Source organism: Phaenicophaeus curvirostris, chromosome 3, assembly GCF_032191515.1.
Source record: "Phaenicophaeus curvirostris isolate KB17595 chromosome 3, BPBGC_Pcur_1.0, whole genome shotgun sequence".
NCBI classification, from domain to species: Eukaryota; Metazoa; Chordata; class Aves; order Cuculiformes; family Cuculidae; genus Phaenicophaeus; species Phaenicophaeus curvirostris.
This window is the reverse complement of record NC_091394.1, coordinates 70,673,309-70,695,661: the sequence shown is the minus strand read 5'-3', so window position 1 is coordinate 70,695,661 and position 22,353 is coordinate 70,673,309. Positions and strand designations below refer to the sequence as shown.

Genomic DNA, 22,353 nt, shown 5'->3' with positions numbered 1-22,353 from the left:
TGATATTTGGTTATTCAGGGGTGGGAATCATTTATTTGTATATATTGCATTGCTTTCTAATTATTTTCATCATCACCATCATCATCATCATTTCATTAAATCTGTAGTTTTAGTTTCCAACATTAAAGTCTTTTTCCTCTTATTTTCCTTTCCCCTTTCCCTGAGTTGAGGGGTGGGGGTGGTATTTGGGAGTCCAACTGCACAGTATTTGCTGCCAAAATTACCTGAGCTGGGCCTAGATCATGACACAACTGTATGGCTGCTGAGCTATTACCCTACTGTCCCTAAAACTTCAGACCTTGATGGGCTACAGCAAGAGGAGGCAGCTCCTAGAGCTCTCTGTTGACTGGCACAATTGCTGAGAGGCCTCTTCAGCAATGGAAAATTAAGAGAGTGTGTATTTAGCCAGATGTGGGGCTGGGAGAGGTGCAAAGCTGTCTGGAGGACACAAAATGATTGATGTGGGGCTGGGAAGCATATAATTAATTGATGTTGTTATACTAAGAATGCATAATAAATTGCTGTATGTCTGGAGGGACACAGATTAATTAATTGGGGCTTAGGGAGAAACTGGTGCTCTTAGTAGCACTGGGCAATATTTTATGCAAATATGTGTAATGTTATGCAAATTAAAAATCTACTGGGGTTTTTGTGCCATAAGATATTGGCAGAGATGTGCCTGCATTGTAAAACAAATTCCCTCTGCAGCTACAGCCTGACTAGAATTGGGTGAAGAAGGTAAAAATTACATCTTTTAAAATATTATACTGTTAGTAAAATTCTGTGTTAAAAATATTTTCTACTCAGATGCATACATCTTGTTTTCCACGTGTTTTTATAAATGTGTATTGGTCTAAATAATTAGCTGAAAAAAATACAGTAATGAAACTTTTCAAATTATTTGATGACCTCTGCATAACTGACAAGCTGGCAAGATGTGCTCCTTGGGAAGAGAAATTACAGGATGCCCATGAGGGGAAGTGCATTTCAGTGTATTGTGAGAGGGCTGTAATTGCTACACTCTGATATAAGAGAAAGAGAAAGGATCCTGGCTACAACTACTAAAATAAGCATCTGAAATATGAGGGCAGTAAAACCCTAATCTTTCCTGACCTGGTGTCGGCCCAGACACACAATATAGAACCATCAGGGATTAATCATTTGAGGAAGTAATGCAAGAAGAGTTATTGTATCCCCTTCAAAATTTTGCAAGACTTCTCTGAAGAGAAAACATTCAGGAATGTGGTGGATGTCTGTGATCATCATTTGAGGTACTGCAGTAATTTAAAGTAGAAAGTAGCTATAGAAGAAGGATGAGATCACTAATGGATGTTTCAAGAAACAGTGATTCTAGCAAGAACAGTGCACTTTCTCCAAATGAATTTGATTGTAGCTCTTTGCACCAGGGTTAATTTCATCCCGAGAAAAAAACCACTTAAGACATTGAGATCATATTAAGCTAATGGCATTATTATGTTGTTTGTCTTTCTTTTCCTAAGGACAAATAACTTTATGACTACAATGGTCAGAAAGTTGGGTGAAAATATGTCTCTGCTTGTCTGGAATGAAAAAGTAAGTTGCAATAAAATAGAAGTTATGGGACTGATGGGCAGATTTTTTGCTTCTGTAGCAGAGAAAGCTAAAACAAGATTGACTTTATAAAAAAAAATATGTAAATTTCTTACAGATTATTACCATTCTTTTTCATATCTTTCCAAATATAAAAAAGATCTTGTAATAAATATATATATAAAGACATTCTGTGGTGTAGAAAGCTCAGTTTTCTAAATCCTATTCACTCCCTCATTAATTGTAAATATCACTGGGGAAAAGCTTCTTATTTCTACTGGCTAAATTAAGCCAAGCGTGTTTTTACATGGCTATTGCTAATCTGATTGTCAAAGCTGCTGACTCAACAAGACTATTTGTATAATTTTATATGTTTGTCATTAATATCAGACATACATCACTGGAAATCCTACTAAAATTTTTTTTAAAAAAACTTTATTTTTCTTGATTTATCTTGTTTATTCAAAGTGACTGCAGAATTCTAGTCTTCAGAGGCTTCCATAGCTGGTCTGACAAAAAAATTCCAGTCTTGTTTTGTACAACAGACCACAGAATTCTGAGCTTCACTAGGACATATCCTTTATAATACCATCTGATGCTTACTTTAGAAATTTTAAACTAAACTTTTGGTAAACCTGTTCCTAATGTCCTCACTGCTAAAATGTGCTCTATTTCAAGGTTTTCTTTTTCTCACTTCAGCTTCCAGCCTTCAGATTTTGTTACACCTTTCTCTCTCATACTGAAGAGCTGATCATTAACGTGTTGTATTGTCTACAGAATTTATCAGTGATTTTTGTTGTGTTTACAGCTGAATAAAACAATAGTTAAAGACCTAATTTACCATGAATTGCACAAAAGACATACACTTGCTGTACAATTACTTCCCATTTACCAATCTTTTGAGACTAGTTTTTAATCCATTTGGCATGCACCATAGCAATGTTGTAAGACAGTTTCTTAACCAATTTTCCATTTGGAATGAATCAAGTGCCTTGCAAGAAGTAGTTACATCAGATCAAGCATACTATATGGTGTTAAAATATATATATATATATAAACACACACACACATTTAATTTCTAAAGCCCTATTTTCAGCAAAGTCATGCTGACGTTAGTAAAATTATCCCCATATTAATTCCTGATCAGTCAATCTCCACGCCAGCAATTTCACTATTTTTTCCTGCAATTTAATCAATTAGAATAGGACTGTTGTAGCATGACTTGGCTCTTTTACCATTTTAAACTAATTATACAATATTTGTTTCTTCTGTAGTGTGTGTGCTTATAGGGCTCACCCTTGTTAAACAGTCTGGGATAGCAGCAGCTGACAAGACAGGAATAAATCCAAGGATGTGATTGAGTGGGATATCCAAACTTCCTGAGACAGTGTTTGCCCCAGACTGATATAAGTAAAGAGGATGGCAACTATTGGGCCAGATTAAACATTAACTGAGGAATTATCAGGAGACTTGTAGGAAAAAAAAAATCAACTAAACAGAAATGCAAGAGAAACATGAGGATTTGTAGTGGGCAGGAGAAGAAGGGAAAGGAGAAGCAGGCAGCCTAGTATGACCCTGCCAGAGATAACCCCATGGCCATAGATGCCCCCAATCACTGCCTCCATCTTGCCCATGGCCAGCATGGGGGCATCTAGGGACTTGCAGCCTGCGGGTGCAGTTATGTCCTGAGGGCTGTTACCCACCCCCTAGGGGATATGGGGGTAAACTGGAGCACATATCTTCTACAGCAGGGGTGTACTTTTTTGGGATTAATTCAAGAAGGAGATTTAGAAACTTTGGGAGCATTTATGAAGATTTTGCAAGTGCCTAGCATTATGGTTGATCTCTTGTTATCAACATGGCCTATGAATTCCATTTAATTTTGTGTTATTAATAAATCAGTAAACTGGTTTAATCCTGATTTCGTTTAAATTACGTGAACAGAACAATTTCTCCCTGTGAAAAACCCTCCCTTATGAAACTCTTACTCCAGTTCAAGACTTACTGAGGGTAGCTCTGCAAATCTTAGCAACTGAGACTCTCCCTGGAGAACATTACTGCTAGTTCTTTAGAAACTCTGGGAGGAAAGCTAATATTCTGGATTTAAAAATAACTTATTTTTTAGCTCTGTAGTGAGTTCTAGAGTGGGAACCATGTCATCTTCATTCTGTGATGTGAATGTATCTCGCAATTTCCAAACAGATGAGGAAAAAACCCTTATGGATACATCTATATTGAAACTTAACCAGCAAATGTCCCATATTTTTTTCTCAACAATACATTGATACCCTTCTTTCAAACTGTCTTTGTTCCTCATATTTAAAAGACTCATAAATATAACATAATTTAACTTACTATATATTCTATTGTTTCAGTTATCTACAGCTTTCTCAGATGGCTAGTTTTTTTATGGTGTGTTTTTAAGCAGACCAACTTAGTTTCATTATAATTTCTCTTTTGGCAACAATTAAAATATTTAAATTAAATTAAATTAATATTTTGAATGAATTAATAATTTTTATATTAAATTAATAATTTTATAATAATAAATATCAAATTAATAATTTTATATTAAATTAATATAAAAATATTTTAATTCTTCCTGATCGTGTTCATATTTGCCCATTTCAGCTCTTTCTCCAAATTGAGCTTGCTCATGTCTGCTTTCAGGGTCTATAAAATTAGCCTTTATGAGCAGTAAATACACTAAATAAGAGCAGCTTGTGGCTATTTGTACCTAAGCAACCAGTGCCTTTTTTTTTCATAATCGATTCCTCTGTAACTATTGATACTTATTTTTTCTGCACAAGGCTTTGGAATTAGGAAGCTGATTTTTCTAATAAATAGACATTTAGCTTGAGTTCAAATTAAGCACAAGAGCTCTCAGTAAAGTATCTATTTTCTGTCCTTTTACACAGATTTGATACCTTCTGTCTTTCCATTACTTCATCTACTTTATTTTAAAAGAATTAAAATCCACGTTAAATTTCTAGATTCTTGAAAGACACTAACACACTGTCTTCTTACCAAGATGTCAATAACATAATGGCATGTAGTCTGACAGAAGCTTTATTGAAGTAAATAAATTGGGGTCTGAATGCTGCACTGTAGAATTTACTGTATTTTTTTCCCTTGATGTTCTTATTCTAGATAGGTTAGGATGGGTGCCAAGCAACTGTTAGTAAGCACTTTTCATGTGTTTGTACTTCTGAAAATGCTGACTCCATAAAAGGTGAGGTGACTTGCCTTCATTTCTGTAGACATAAAGAAATCATAAGCCAAAATGAGTACAAAATATGGTAGCCATCATTTTTTTGGGATTTTCATTGCCTCAGCTCATGAATTTTATACCTTCTTATAAATTGTAAGAACAATTTGACAATTTCTGCTAGTATCGCAGAGCCAGAGTATCCCTGTGAATACTAATGAACTTTTACTGGAATAAATATATTGTATACAGTGGTGATGAAGTTCACTGTCAAAGAACCTCACTATAAGTATATTGCAAGCCATCAAAATTTAAAACAAATGGCTTGGAAGACTACTGGTAATTTTATGTAGTCACTACAAAAAAAATTCGCTTCCCCCTGTGAATTACTGTCATTGGACTGCCCTGTCACAAAATTCATGGAGCACATGTACCAGGACTGGGAGAATACTATACTCAGAGCTAAAGCTTCTGTCTTTTTCCTGAAACTGTGGTTAAATCAGTTAATACCTGCAACATCAGGCCAAGTCCTGAACCTATCTCCCTTTCAGGCATTGTTTCCAAAGCAATGTCCAATTTCAGAAAGAAAAGACAGGAAGATACAAAAAAATATGATGCTTTGCCTTTCCTCTGTGCACTCTTCCTGTTAATTGAATATGAATCATGGGGAGATAACTCCTGTAGTTTGACTTTTTACAAAACATTTCTGTCCAGCAGCTTATGTGGTTAAATCATATTGTTTGAACACAACTGAATCAATCACTTTTTGCTTTTGTAAAATTCTACCACATATGACATTGTTACTGCAAGAAAATTGGATTTAATGTGTCTTTTGTCAAATACTGGATAAGTAACACAATGAGGAACTACCATTCCTCTTTTTGTTTCTCCTCATCACAAAGCGTTGTGGGAGCTTGCACAAGAGCTTTTGCCATTCCTGTTATGGCCACATAGTCCTGCACCTCCATCTTACTGGGATGGTCCCTCAGAGGGAGCAGATAGTGTGTGGAATTGCCAAAGCTCACTGTTAGAAGGTGAAGGGAACAGTCCTGACAAATAAATTAAATAACAAGGGAGCAAGAGCTGCAGATTAATTATGTACTTGGTGGGGTAAGAAAAAGAAGAAAGTAGATTTTCCTGGGAGAGGTAAATAAAAACTAGGAAGAGAGGAAACTTATTGGAGAGGTTAAGATATATTCTTTGGCTCAGGAAGGTATGATGGTGAGCAAAGTGCTGATATCAGTGGAAGGAACAGAAAAAATATTCTTTGTATGGCAAATGTAAATGAAAATCAAGGGTTTCAGGATTTAAAAAACAAAGGTGGGGTGGTATGACCTTAACACATTTTATGAATAGGGGAGAGTTTTCCAGGACAATCTCATAAATATAAAATAAATTTGTAAAGTTAACAAGGAAAAATGGGCTAGGGATAGACAGTGAAGACTTTCGTGAGGAAATAAGATGATAAAGGAGCAGAACTTGGAAAAGGTTGAGGGGGAAAATGGGAATATAAAGAGAAGCAAATCACATGCTCAAGGTTTTGAGAGGTCTCTATTCAGGGGCTCTGTGCCTGGTCTATGTGGCCTGGAGTAGGACAATACATTTCTTGCTGTTCCAACATGTATGTCAGACAATTCTGTAGTCAGAATGGACCTCAGTGTTGAAGAGGGATCAACGAGATAAGACAAACTGGACAATTTCAAGCAAATCAAGCTGAGAGCCACGCCCAGGCTCACTAAGGACAAGATGACTAGGAGCAGCCAGTTCATTTACTGAGCCAAATTATGCTTGACTAGCCCAAAGAGCTTTCTATAACGGCATTAATTGCTTAGTAGATAGAGGAAGAGATGGTGTGAATGCTCTTCACCTTGATGTTAGCAAGGTCTTTGATGCAATCTCCCATAGCATCCTTACAGCCACGAGTGGGAGGTTTGGACTGTATGGGTGGATTCTAAAGTGGCTGAAAATTAATCTGTGCTGTCACTATTTTGAGTCAGCACAGGAGATGTAAAATTTGCTGTATAGCAGCAAACAGTAGGAGAGGTGGACAGATGCCTACATCAAATTACTGCAGCAGTCAATTGGAAATGCTCTCTTTTAAATGAGATTTTAAGAGTGTGCAGGAATGAATGTGATTATAACAGAAGTGTTTGGATAACATGAAAACAGGGAACACTCACATTGGAGAGAAGACTAGATGAACAACTGACAGAACTAAACCAATGAGAAACTACTAATATCCTGAGACTGACACAAAGGAAAAGGAAGTATTTTAAGTGTTTAAGCACACCACCTCACACCTTAAAAAAAAAAGGAAAAAAAAAAGATATCTTAGACATGGTACCAGAGACAATCAAGCAGGTTATGTCCTGCTTTCATAGATATATAATTATAAATGTTTTTTTTCTTTTAGCAGTGTGATAAAAGACATGTCTGTGCTGTGCAACAAAGTAGGGCATAACGCACTGTCATCATAAGACTGTCATCAAGCTAGCTAACAAATCTGAAACAGGACAGTTTCATTGATAGCTGGGAGACAAGTTTTGGCTTACTCTGGTGTGCATTAGTTTTGGAAATGATGTTGTATTCTCTAGCTAGAATACAACTCATGCTAGTTGTATTCTCAGCTTTCTGCTATTCATCTGTAATATGGCAGGAGAAAGCTCAGGGCTCATTGTCCTGGTTTTGGCTGGGATAAAGTTACTTTTTTTTCCTAGTAGCTGCTACTTTTTGGATTTAGTATGAGAATGAGGTTGATAAAACTTATTGTTTTATTTTTTGCTAGGCAATGATTATACTTGGCTGAGAGAGGATTAATTTCTTTCCCAGCAGTTGGGTTTTTTTAGATTTCATAAGAGAATTATATTGATGATACGCTGATGATTTTAGTTGTTGCTAAGAAGTCAAGAATTTTACAGTTTTCCATGTTTTGGGATTTTTCAATATCCCATGTTTTGCTAGTGTACAGGTGCAGAGCCAGGACAGTTAACCCAAACTGGCCAACGCATATTGCATACCATAACATCATGCACAGTACAGGAATGGGAATTTGGCCAGAGGGCAGACAGGCAAACTGGATTCTGCATTCAGTATTCTGCTTGCTGCTATCTCTGCTTACCGTGATGTCTGCGTTTACTGCTATCATTGTGTTTGCTGTGACCTATGCACTTGCTGCTGTAGCTGTGATTCCTGTCACTCACTGCTATCACCATGGTCACGGAAATTGCTGCTGGGGACAGGCCAATCATTGGGCAGTGAGAAGCTGTATATGAATATATTCTTTCATATATATTGTTATTGTTGTTATTTCTTTGATTGTGTAATTAAAATAGTATCTTTTTCCTTTCAGATTCTCTTCCCCATCCCACTGTGTGGGGAGAGGTGAGAGAGGAGCTGCCTACTGTTTAACTCATGGCTAAGGGCTAAAATACACAACTTACATATCTAAACTTACTCATATTTCAAATGAGAAATTCCAGGCTGGGTTTGAACCTTAATAGTGTCTTTCGATAACTATATTATGATTTTGTAAGTAACACAAAGTATTCTGTAAAGTATAGAAAGACTTTATGCAACTTACAATAGACGTGAAATTATCTAGCTTTATACTAAGTGACAGATAAATTATTTTTCAGTTGCCCTTTTGAATATTACAAGTCTTAACATGAAAATGGTTCTAATTCAACTGCCAGTAATTTTCTAGAAGAGACTAAAGCCACTAAAATCACAACAGTTGCAACAATCAGGAGCATGAACAGTGTTTAGTTCTGAATAATTAAAATACCTAGAAAATAAATTTTAATCAAAACTTTATAAGGATATGGTAGAGTTCAGCAACACTAACATTTCTTCCAGGTAGGAAGGAGCCATGGCATGGAATCTGAACACCTAATTTGTCAAATCCCCGCCTTTTTTTTAACCTGTGAATTCACTTTGTCCATATGAAGTGCTGAAAAATAAGTGAGTTATTAATAGGGTGTTGGTATAATTCCCCCCAACCAATATATGTGATTTACACAGTTTAGTGGAAGTAATCTTCTATCACTGAAAGAACTGTAGGATTAAGTGTGAAACCTGAGGCAAACATTTGATGAGAAGCAAGATGATTTCCTCTGCTCTGTTTTCTTTAAGTGTGAAATGAAAGCAGGCTTAAGACACGAAATCATATCTAAGATTGTAAATATGTCTTCATAAGCATTTCTTGTCTCTGTTAAGCTAAACAGAAAGAGAACTGCATTTTAGCTGACCTTGCTGTTAAGAAGGGAGAGAAAGGGAAGAGTGAGCCTAAAATTCATCATGCTAAAGATCTGCCTTCATGACCTGAGATTATGACTGAGTGAAGGATTTTTGTCTGCTACATCAGTATTCTGGCAGAAGAAATATTTACTGTACTCTTTTCTCCAAAGAGCTGAATGATATCTTGGGATGGACAGCTATTGCATGGCTTTAATAGTCACAGTCCTAAAGACAAATAGCAGGGCTGGGATTTACTTGGATTCTACAGTACACTAAAATAGCATTTACTCTGTCCTGTCACTCATTCAGTGCTAAATATCTAGAGGGAAAAAACCCCTCATATTTCAATTGTAGATTAGAAATATAAATATTAGCATGTCAGATTTAGATAAGAAATCATCTGACGTGTTCTTTCCATACACCCTGGAGCAGATATGAATTTTTCCATATGTCTTTTGGAACAAGGTCAGCAAATGAAATATTTTAACAATATAGTGAGAAAACATGGAGATATGGTAGGTACACATATAAAACCAGGTAACATGATATTGGCAGCACTAACTTCAGCCATACATGATGAAATAGTGAATCATAGAATCACTAGGTGAAGAAGGTATTGCCCCATGATAAATCAGACTCAGTCCAGATGAGGTTCTGTTTGAAGTGAATGAAGCCAAATGCATTAAGATAGTCTATCAAATTGAATCAAGCCAGGTCAAGCAAAGAAGTGGTGCTGTAGTCAACATGAGATCTCCTAGAACAACAAAATCAAAAACTGCAGAGCATCCTAGAGATAATTCTTCTTTTCATACAGTACATCCCACTTGAGACACTGAGACAAATGTTATGAAAGAACCTATCATGACAGTAGTTTTATCCCTGCATGATGGTAGGACAGTTCACAATGAAACATTATAGAATAGATATACAAATGTTAATGACTCCAGCAGCCAGTATTCAAAGCAAAAATATTTAAGAAAAGGTACAGAATTTTGTCTGCCACTAAGGAAAATAATTTTTGTAACTTCTTATAATGCTGCACATACTTATGTTCAAATCAAAGGGGAACTGCTGGATATTGTTTGCTAAAAAAAACCTCATCAAAATATTAATGGAATAAAGGCTGAAGTACTGGGAACTTTGAGGTAACATTGCCTAAAGGTTTTTAAAAACACTTACAAAATTACACTGGATTACACAGACACATAAACATGTAAATATTCATTGCAAGTAGATTTGAAGGACTTAAAGTGTAGGATGTTATGAAAAACAAGGATGAAATGGGGAAAAATGTAGAAATTAATGCAGATGAGACTGTATGCTATATACAGATATATCAGGCTTCAGAGAAGGGTGCAGAAAGATCCCATAATAACAACTTGTCCATGATTTTTAAGATGAGCCAGCTATGAAGAAGACTATGTGAATCTTAATATGCGTCTGCGTACAGCCTTGCAGGAAAGTTTTTCTTACAATGACTCTTGCTGACTCTTGACACTTAGACAGATGAAATAGTTAACATTTGCATGAGTCCATATCAGGCTGTTCAGAGTAAAAAATCTTATGTCAGGCACAATTTTGCAAATTCTATTTTGTCATAGTTTAGGAAAATATGAAGAATTTCACAGGAGGAGACTCCAAGCAATCAAAAAGGAAAGCTTTGTTCTCATGATCTCACCTCATAGCTAAACTGTTTTCTTAATATGCATTCGTGCTTCCCTGAACATGAAAAAAAATTAGTTCTCCGAGAAAGTCAGATTTAAATTGCAGATTTAAAGTCTTTGTAATGAGTTTGAGTGACCAAGTCCTACTAGGAGAGAAGTAGAACATTTTGAAAGATACAAGAAAAAAACTCGCTCATTCTTATTCTAGATATTCTCAGTCTAATGAAATTGTTCATTCCATTAAAATGTGGATTTTATTATGTGATGAAGCATTCAGCTTGCTCTTCTAGAACAGGCATATATCAACCATGCAATGGTATCCTACTCTGAACTGCTGATAGAGTGATGATAGTTTAAAATAAGCCCTCCTTCCTTCATATAAGTTGCTTCATATGCATGGATAGTACCTGAAATAGTTCATGTCAGTGTGACTAAAAGATGAGAAATTATTGATTAAAAAACCCTGCAACAAACAGGACTAGGGAGTGAACACAAGAGTTAATGATCTTTTTTGGATTCAAGAGCATACGGAAAGACAACTGGGTTATACTGCTGTAACTTAGTCTGCTGCTGTGGCTGTAGACTGTCACCAAAATATACCTCACTGATACAACAATAGAAGGTATAAAAGTATTGGGAGACACTACAGTATGCAATGGGAATGGTCATATGGAAATTATCCATTATCAAAAGATCTCCATGAGCAATATTCAGTGACCATATCCAAGGTCCCCTACAGTGAGACTTGAAACCAGTGCCTGCTGTTACACAGGCGGTACCAGACCACAAAGGTGTAGGTAGGAACGAAGAAGATGGAGACCTATGCAATAGATTTAGATGTGGTCCCCATTCCTGCATGCAGGAGTAGGCTGAAACAAGATTACAACGGTTCCAAAATAGAAATTTGATTAAAGTCAGTTCTGGTCAAAATTTAACAACCTCTGAACTAATAAGCGGAAGGTCAATTAATAATTTTCCAGAAGTTCTGTAATAGTCTGTCCACGTCTGAGGGCTGGACGCTGAAGTCATTGACTAAGATGTGATTTAGTGGGAAAGACTTCAGTAAAGACAACAGACATCTAAGTTGATATAAAAGGCATTACTTTCATCATAACTAGATAGACACAATACTTGAGGATTTTGTTTGGATGTTTTTTGCTTTCATAAGAAGACTGTTTGGTATTTAAATTTTTTCTAAAAAATATTGGATCAAAGATTTCTCAAAACCTGGCCCTAACATTGACAGCTAGTTTATAATAGCAAATGGTCTTTTTTGAGGAAGCATCCAGCATAGTTATATGACTTCAGAAAATTTAAGTCATCCCCACAATAAGCTAACATCTATAGCATCACAGGTTTTATAACTTTGTATACAGGTTTATGGATAAATAATTTCTGCTGTTTCAGGTATTTGCTTATTTAAACATATTTTTTGGTTTTAACTTACATGGTAACAATAATTCTTCATATAGCATTTGACATGTGTGGTTTGGTTTTGCTTAAACACTATTCAGAAAAAAATGGATTATTACATCAGAAGACAAAAAATTTGAGGCACAGTATCTGAGTGTTGAAAACCATACACTTGCAATTTATCGAGGCTTAAATACTTTGCTGTCTAAGGCTCACTTGGATAATTATACACATCTTACTGAATCACAGTTCTAAGATTATATATTTGTAATGCAGTGCTGATAAGTACAAAACATTTGTGCATTTGCAAAAGTTACAACGGACCAAAGAATTTTTCACAAAGTATTCTTTCTTGTCCAGTAATATGAATATGAAATATCGAAAGTCATAAAAATAAAGGACCAAAAATGCATTTTCAGTATATAATTAATTAGTATAGGTGTGTAATAGTCTATATCTTATGTCTCATCAAAATATATGTTAAAATACATTCCTACTTTTCCAGTATATTGATACAAACTGCAGTCTTTACACACTTGACAAAAGTAAAATAAGAAACTTCACTTTGCTTATCCATTATACATTTTAAAACAAAATAGCATTGTTCTCCTGTTATCCTTCACAGGTATATATGGTAGCTAGATGTAGGGGAATAAGAGTAAAAGGATTGCATCAGTAAGGCATGAGTTATAACTGTACAAATTAATGTCTTCTAAGGTGGTTGTACTTACATATTACTGACTGTAGGCCAATGAGAAAGTTTGAACAATTAGTAATACGGTTTTGAATTTCCTTTCTTGCTGTACCATTGGTTTAAAGAAAGCTTTGTCAACAAAGAAATTTGCATGCATGTGTAATTTTTCAAGTCAAAGTGAATGTTTCACAAATGAGTTCACTATGGAAGCATAAGTATTTATTAATTTTAAATACAAACATTCATGACATAATTAATGTTGCCTGATTCTCAGATTGAGTTGAAGACTTGATTCACTCTGGAAAATACTAGTTCTGCAAATATGGAAATTTTCTCACTGTTGCTAGATGTTACAAATAAAAAATAGAGATCTGTTTTGAGTAGAGGCAAGGGAAATAAGAATAAAAACAGCCCTATTATCTATTCAATTTACAACAAATATACATGTTGAATCACTCTAAAAGCTCTCCCTAATACCTGCTCTTGTCTTTGGATATTTTCTACTGGGTAGTCATAATTTAGAAAGCTCCTGAAAAGCTTCTATGTTTCTCAAAAAGATGTGCAATGGAATATATCACCCAAAATAATTATCTGCAACCACCATCCTACCTTAGGCTACATGTCAATTTGGTACTCAGAGACTACATTTAATTTAGACCTGAAGGCAGACATGTATGAAGAATACTGTCAGCAACAAAACAGGATTGAAGCCAGAGTTAAACTAATTTGTAAGTTAAAAAGGGCATCAACTGAACAACTAGGGTCTTCCATAATCTTAGTACTGTAGTCTTTTTCTTTTTTGTGAGCATTGAAGAATGAAATTCTATGGTGTTTTACGGAAAGCAACAGAAGAGTCCAAGAGCACTAGCCTTGCTTTCTCGAGGTGCCTATAAGGAGGTTAAAGGAATTATGCTAGTTTAAAAATACATGTGAAAGAGGAAAAAAATAGGCAATATAGTTTAAAAATATAAACTATACACAAGAAAACAAAAGGGATGTTATAATCTAGAGCTTGCTATGATAGCTACACCAGAATTTTGGATGAAAAGTTTTACATATATTTGGCAAATGCATAATGTAAAAAGGAATATAAAGTAGAAAGTTATGGAACATAACTGCCTTTTATGTGGTATTTGGCTTCACGGCAATCACGTGTGCTGAGATGGAGAGAAAAGTTAAATAGCATTGATGTGACCCTTGTGAAGAACTACAAAAGCGGGCGAAAACATCAGGTGGAGAACTATATTCCCCATCACATGACTGAAAGTGCAACTCTTGCTGCAGCTCACTGCTCAGATGACAATGACAGACTTGTGCCATTCGCTTTAGAGTAAACAGGTCTCTAGTCCTCATCTGACCACAGAGGGGTGAAAACACCTTTGGTAAAGCTCATGGACAGACTCAGTATTTCCTAAGAGTAATTCCTCTTTGCCCTGCCTTTTTGCTTTATGTGGCAAGGAGGCGAATATGGACAAATATCCTCTAACTTGTAGATGTGTTTAAATAGATGGAAAATTTAAAGGTGATAAAGAAGAGGGGATTAGGTAGATACATTCCCACAGCTGGGAACATAATTTATAGTTTTGTCCTAGATTGACTTGAACATATTCTTGGCTTCTGCCTGAAGAAATTCACAAGACAGTCATTGTGAATCAAACTCCTGTGCCCAATACTGACCTGTCCCTGCACTGCTGTGAGGCAGGAAAACATGCTATCCCCATGAAGATGTAATATTACTTCAAGAAACTACACTGAACTTCACAACAGTACCAAAACATTTCATAAGTATGGTTTTTTTGATCTCTTTGCTGCAGCTTTTCAGAGTATGTTGCTCTTCATGAAACAGAAAACTTGGAGATAACCACTCAGGTCATGAAATGCACTCCCTTGAAGTTGTAATATCCTCAGCATAGCCATTACACATCACTGGTCACCAAAATACATTGATAGGAGCTTGAGAGTTGTCTGAGGAGAAGATTAGGCCAATTATAATGACCCTCAGGAAGCTGGCAAGACTAAGGACAGTACAGATGTTTCTGAGGAAGTCATTAAACAAAATGCCTTGTTACGGAGCCTAACACTTTGGGACTCCGTCTGGGAAGAAACATTTGGATAGAACTCTAATGCATAGCATTAATGAGATTCCCTTGCCTATAACTGGATGGGAATTGCAGCAGTATCTCCAATGAGCTCTGCAACACTGTATACAACTATAGGAATTTATAGGTTCAATTTTTAATTTCAGTTATGCACATGCAAATAGTTTCTGTTTCATGGGCAAAGCTCATGTAGAAGATATCACAGTTTTGAATGACAGGACTCCATAGACAGGAGCTAACATAGATAGTCAGTTTGACAAATCTAAGAAGGAACTAAGGTAGATTAATGAAGTCTAAATTAAATTATTCCTTCTTCTGCGAGGTACTGAGTATTAGAGTGTATATTACTACCAAGGACATACTACAGGATAATATTTTCCAAATATTCTTTTTATCAAACTCACTACCGTCCAGCCCTCATTATATTACTTGTATATTCTAATTCCATCTAAAAAAATTCAGTTATATTAGTAATTTTTATTTGTACATCTGTAAAAGGCTTTTCTTGTCCTTTTTCCATACCTTGATTGTTGATATAAAGTCACATGTTCTGCTTAGTTCAGAATGCAAGGCTCTCAGGACAGACAACAAAATGTTTTTTCATTGATTAGTTTCACAATAATGAATTTACCCACTACTTCCTTCAATTCAAATGCAAAATTTTCATATAAGTTATTCTTCTGGGTCACAATGTCAAGCAAATTTTACCTATCAGCTCCTCATTATTTTAAGGCAACTGTTAATAACTACTGCTAATAAAAAGAATTCATAGTAACAGTTTGTCTAATGAGGAGTATAACTTTTACAAAGTCATTTTCTTTGTCAGTCAATATTGATGACAATTGTATTTCATATACAGAAAGAGTAAATGAGGTTTGGAACAGCTAAAAGACAATTTCACGTTGCTTATTCTTTATATTCCTTGATAATACTACATAAGGAATTGAGGCATGAAATAGGCCATCACAAGACTTTGGGAATAATCAAAGTATTTTACGATTATACAGTTGAAAGTTAGTATTGAATAACTTTGCTATTCTTATTAAAAGATTTGAACAATTCAAGTAATTTTCGGTCCTTTAAATTCTTTTACAAAAACTTCACTCTCTGAGTAAAGCAAGGGCATCTCTTTGTAAAAAGCACTTGGCATATTATAGATACCACAAAAATACTAAAAGAGACTAGCAACAGTAGTCATAGTAATAACAGATCTATTGCCTTAGGAAAACACAGTTTAAAAAATCTGGTCAGACTAGTGTGCAAAGAGCTGTAAATAATGCACTGATGCCATTACATGGCCTATTGCTTGGAGACCACTGCTCCAGGACACATCTTCTAATAATGCAATCCCACAGACTGACTTTTCTGCCTTGCTTTGTCACTTGAGTTCTTTTATTTCACTCGTACATATAACTTTTCTTTAAAAAATTGTAATCTCCTTGAAAATGTAATTGGATTTCTTAAATCTGTTTTTCTTTTGGACTTAAAATACAGAGGTTATAAAACTTTAAATTACCATTGAGCAACTGTGACAAAACAACAACCCATCTAACAAAAATACCTCAATTTCTACAAATAATCAGAAAAAAAAGATTTCTATAGCCTGAGAATCTAAAAATGACTAAGCCATATCCATTCTTTATGACTTGTTACAGCCAAAGCACTCACTACATTTCAACTTTCCTGACACAGCTATTACACACATGGATTTGGCTCTGAGCAACATAGTTCAGAGGTCTAGTAAAAGATCTCTGACTTCTACCAAACATCTTGCTATACTGTCCATCATTGCTATATATATATGACAGATGGGGTTAGACCTGTAGTCCAGATGATTTTATCATTGTCAGCCTCTATAGCTAAACTTTCTGCAACAAGAAACATCCAGACCTTACATAAGCATTCATGACAATGCAGTAGAAAATCAAATTGTTACACTTTTTTTTTTTTTTAATTTGTAGTTTGGATGCCCACAATATTACATAAGAATAACTTCAACATAAGTTTTTCATAATAAGCTTCTCTAAATGAATAATAGCACTGCAATTTTATTTGGTATAATTTCAAGGGTTAACAAACCCATTCTCTTGCTTCTACATAAAATCTGACATACCACTGGGCCATATATAATTTTTAAAGCACTAAATGGAAGATAACAACATCAATTAGATGATTCTTGTTATATTACATTAAATTTATTAGCTGGAATCTAAGATAAAATATATTTTCCTCGCATGAGTAACCATGTTCACTGCAATGTGATTACACAGAGAAGTATAAAGCAGTCAGAAGTGATGTGTTTCATAAATCAACATTTTATAGCACTAGGCACTTTGTAATATCAAGGTAACATCTAATAGTTTGAATATTCTGCCACATCCAGCATGCTAGAAATATATTTAGATGGACCATGGTAAAAAAACTTACTAGTCCCTAAGGTACCAGCAGCAGATGATATTTCAAAAAGAAAGGAAAGAGAAAACAATATTTCAATGACATGAACAAGCCCTTACCTAGTGGCTGTCCTGCTATGATCCTGGCATTCTCTCCTGCCACTGCAGCCCTCGCGTGCCTCTCACTCATGTACTGTACAAATGCATAACCTTTGTGCACTGAGCAGCCAACTATTTTCCCATATTTTGCAAAGATCGCTTCAATGTCGCCTTTTTTGACAATGGCTGTGTTCAGATTGCCGATGAAGACTCTGGAGTTGATGGACTTTGGGTCATTCTTATTGGTGACATTGCTGGTCTGTGTTTTGCCAGTCATGGTTGAATCACTTGGACTTAACCCTTGAACAAAGAACAAAGAGAATTATGTTTAATGCATACAATTGCCCCTGACTTTGGATTATTTTTCCAGCAAAAATTCAGTTTTCAATTATCACTTATGTTGAACCTAGAGTCAGAAGAGTTGTACTTCCTAAAAATGATTATTGGTAAAGCCAAGGTAGCACATTTTATGACATTGTTTACAAGTGAAATTAAAATTTCTTATTTTTATATATATAAAATTTATCAGTATATCTGTTAATACAATGCTGTGATAGTGGAGCTTTACAGTAATCATATGTGGATTTTTGCTCAGAAATTCAGTATTGACTTTTTAAGCACCTAGCCATCTAGAAACTGCAAAGCAAGAAAGTGAATCATTATCTTATGCTAAAGAAATGAACATCCAAGTCTATGTAGAGAATAAATTATAACAGTAAAAGACAATTCTGCTTTTATTTGGTAAGTGTCAGCTGGAGCAAATTTCTCAGTGGTTAAATATCATTGACCATTGTGAAGAAAGCAGGGCAGGTAACATACAGATCTGCAATCAACATGTTTCTATTAAAACAATTTCCCTATTAATTCAGTACAACAAAAATAAAAGAAAGGAGAGGGGAAGTACAAGTGGATTACGTTTCTAGGATTAAAAAGTATGAAAACAATCTTCCTTAATTATAGGAATACAGAGTAGAGTTGCTTGCTGCTGTGCTCTTTCCTCTGAGTTCACAAGTCTAAATGCATTCTGGCATATCACAAATCAAAATATTCACATTATTCCTGAGAAAGTTTTGGCAAAAGCAAAATACCTACTTCTTAGTGTTCATCTAGTCTTCACTTCTGAAGTGCACCTAATTTTATTAATATGTATACAAATTACACCTCCCAGCAGGCCCCTCCATTTACATCAATTTGTTTAAATGGAAGTAAAATTAAAGGAATTGTCCTATTCTGCAGCTGGGGGTCTTTTAGTCACATCAGACAACAGAAATGTCAAAAATGTGCGCACCTCTAAATAGTGAACACTTGTTTTTTTAAGAAGGAGTTCCTTTAGACAGCAGTAAAATACAGATCATCTCTTACAGCTAAGAATGATACTATTTTTTAACCTGTTCATACTTATGATCATGTCATAGTAGCAGCTCAGAAAAGAACAGTACTGACTTGAATACTGCTCACAGTTAAAGCTCAGTTCATTTCTCAAACGGAAAAGAAATAATGACCTCTACTTTGGACACCTAAAGCTCTACCCTAACTAGCAGAAGGCTCATATTTTAAATGAATAGCTACCATTAAGCTAGACTGACAAAAAAAGAAACAGTTGTTCCTGAACTCTGCACAGCTCCCGGTGAACAAGATGACCACAGCTACAGCCATCAACACTTTGACCGTCTCCATCAAACGGGATCCAACCCCCACCCTTCAGGTAAGAACACACAATAGAATTTTGTGGGCAGTCCTCCCAAGTCCTAGCAAAAGAGTATTAAAGGAATGCATGAAGTGGAGCTATCAGTTAAATAGCTTCCACTTGCTTAACAACTAAATACACCAGCTTCATATGACAACATTTAGAGACAACACTGTAGAAAACAAGAAAAAAAATGTTTTCTTGTACATTTATAGATTTTAAATACATTGTAGTGACACAAGACACTGTATACATGAAAAAATTTAGTCTTGGAAAACCAGGATTTTTGCCTCTGAGCTTTTTCATCCGACAGCCTCAATAACATATATTTTGAGACTGCTGTGCAGATCATCCATGTTGAAGTCATGTCTATATTTAGTTAACTTGAATATCATGAACAGTCATAATAATATGTTTGGTACCATTATAATTTGAAGAGAAACCACCTACAAAACATAAATATAATGCATACTGGAAACCATGTTTGCATGGTGATATTACCCGATATGATGAAAATGATGTTATCTGAGAACTAGAAACTTTAAATCCATCTTAGGTATACCTGTTTTTACACAGGACTCAAAGTGACAATAATTGACAATATTAGCTTAACGAGACCTAATGGCCCAAACTGAAGAAGTGACATGGCAGAGTAAGCTAGGCATAAAGATAAAAGTTAATGCTGTCAAGTAGCTGGTGAAAGGGAACCACTGGTGTTCCCTGTGGAACCAAAATGCACAACAGTTCAGCATGCAAATACCACTTCTCTTCAGAAAGCATAACACGGACATCATTGTGTTAATCTTCAAGAAAATCCAGCAAAAAAAGCTATATCTGTCCTTATGTAGTTCTTAGTATCTTGTTCATGTTGTCTGTGTAGGTTTATTATCTGTGTAGCTGAACTGACTTTACTAAAGTCACAGAGGTAGTGACTCACAAGCAAGACCACTAGTCTAGAAAGCAGTAGACGGCAGGTAGACCTGGGTTTTCAACTAGCTTGCTGTATGATTCTCAGTAAGACACATTTTGTTCCTCTGTTTTCACTTTTTAGGCATCAAACTTGCATTTTTCTTTAACTAAGATCTGTCTCTCAATGTAATTTTATATAGCTTTTAATACAAATATGTGACCTTAGCTGGAACATTTGGGCACAACTGGAATACTAATAACAAAAATGACAAGAGGATAAAATCTATAGAAAATCTTCTGCCAAGCAAGACCTGCATGAAAATTGCACACAATGAAACTCTCTAATTATTATCATCACAACTGTTTTCAAAACACCAGAGTACTACACTCTGTATTTCCTCTATTGGTTAACCATTTAACATGGGATTTAGTAAACCTTTCCATTTTTTGTTTAATAAAACTTCTTACTTTAATTTTGCCCAATCTTGCTATGCGGTAATTAAAATAGACTTTGAATAAGACATTGGAGGTTTCTTTCTTGTAGTCATTCTTTGCAATGCAAATTTACAATATTTTTATAACACAAAGAAAAGTAGTTGTCTAGTAGGTTCTCATTCAAATGAGCAGTCAGGAAAATGTATTGCAGAAATTCAAAGGGTGAGAATAGTATTAACATGTGAATAATTGAGATTTGATTGCCTTGCTGGTTGACATACTATACTATTGTGAATATTTCATAAAAATCAAAGATACATGGGATCTTCATTACAATAAGAAAGAATTTACGATAAGTTTTACACTTCATAATTTCCTCCTGAGAGTACTGAATTATACCTGTCTTCTCTAAAATCACAAACACTGCAACTCATACAACCACAGAAATAGATTAAATAGTGAGAGAACCATATCTAAAATAATCTCATTTCCTTGCAGCCTTTAATAAGGTATCTTGCTAATTTCCTATTGTTGCTGTGACATTTTCTGGTAAAAATTATCCTCTATACACCAAATATATCTTTTAAGAAATGCTTTCTGAACAGCATCTAGTTGTCAATACATCTCTTTATATTTATTTATTTAATACACTTCCTTATATACAGCATTTTTTTTGTGCTGTGGCTCATTTAATTATTCTACCCAGAACTTACTAATTTAAGTCATTGTACACTTAAACATAAAGGTTATAAATTAGACCATTTGCATTATTACATAGACATCTGGCTCAAATAGCAAGGTTTGCAAACCTGTTTTTAACATTAAAATTTCTGATATGTTAAACAGGATTTAAAATGTAAATGAGTAGTATAAGATTCCTACTGTCCAAAACACACACGGGATAAGTCTAAACCACTCAATTTGAGGTGCTGAAAAGGGGGGTAGATATTAAGCCCTGCCTTCCGTCACTTTTCCTTCACTTTCTGGTGAAGTTCAGTTAAGCACTAGCATGACAAAGCTTTGCTTTGTGTCTGAGAAACTCATTCTCAGTTCATAAAATGAGCATTTGAACCCATATATTCCATTTCACAGGAGGTGATCATCCTAGGACTTTGTAGCTAACACCAGAATAGTGATGACAAAGATTCTTTTTAGAGTTTGGCTGTTTCCAGCTGCAGGGAGAAGCACAGGATCTGAAGCAAAAGACAGGGAAGTTGTCCAATTGTACATCCCAGGAACACTTAGGTATTTTGGAGGGGAGATGGGGCAAGACAGGATCATGACAATCTTATTGGACCTCTTCTTCCATGCTGCTTATACATCTTGCATTTTGCAAAACAATTTGGGTCATACGGAGACTTGAGAACCTAAGCTGCTTAAAGGGATTTTGAGAGCAAATCACTTCAGCATCTTCCTAGTTGTACAACTGTTTCTCATCTTAAAAAACTGATTGGAACTCATCACTCCAGTTAAATTTCTACTGAATACTAAAAATTTTTCTCTGAAATTATCTTTATGCATTTTCTTGTGCTGAATAGACCAAGAGGCCAACTTGAAGAAATTTTGTTAGACTCAATAGGCAAAACTCTTTAAAAGAGTTTAAGAAATATTATGAAAGATTTGGATTCATTTTTTAGTTTCAGTTTTGCTTTCAACAATTTTAGTAATAATTTCAGGAGCCTTGATAAATTTGTCTTTTTATCCTGGAGCTATTTTCTTTCATGTTCTAATGTTGTTTGAGGGGGAATGTCTTTAAATTGGAGAGGGGGAGACTTAGGTTAGAGATTAGGAATAAATTCTTCATGATGAACATGGTGAGACACTGGAACAGGTTGCTCACGGATGTTGTGGATGCTCTTTCCCTGGAAGTGTCCAAGGCCAGGTTGAATGGGGCCTTGAGCAGCCTTGTCCAGCGGGATGTGTCCCTGTGCACAGCAGGGGAGCTGA

At 35.3% G+C, this 22,353-nt stretch overlaps 1 protein-coding gene across 5 annotated transcripts in view; it reads right to left on the bottom strand.

Annotated features, from left to right (window-relative positions):
• The window catches only part of RALYL (RALY RNA binding protein like), a 400,435-nt gene that overhangs the window by 179,799 nt on the left and 198,283 nt on the right, over positions 1 to 22,353 (bottom strand). For all 5 annotated transcript variants that reach the window (XM_069854306.1, XM_069854308.1, XM_069854303.1 and 2 more), the window contains one exon: positions 17,397 to 17,675. In XM_069854306.1, the coding sequence (XP_069710407.1) occupies positions 17,397 to 17,652 (256 nt within the window). In that variant the 5' untranslated portion in view covers positions 17,653 to 17,675. The remainder of the gene's footprint in view (positions 1 to 17,396; positions 17,676 to 22,353) is intronic.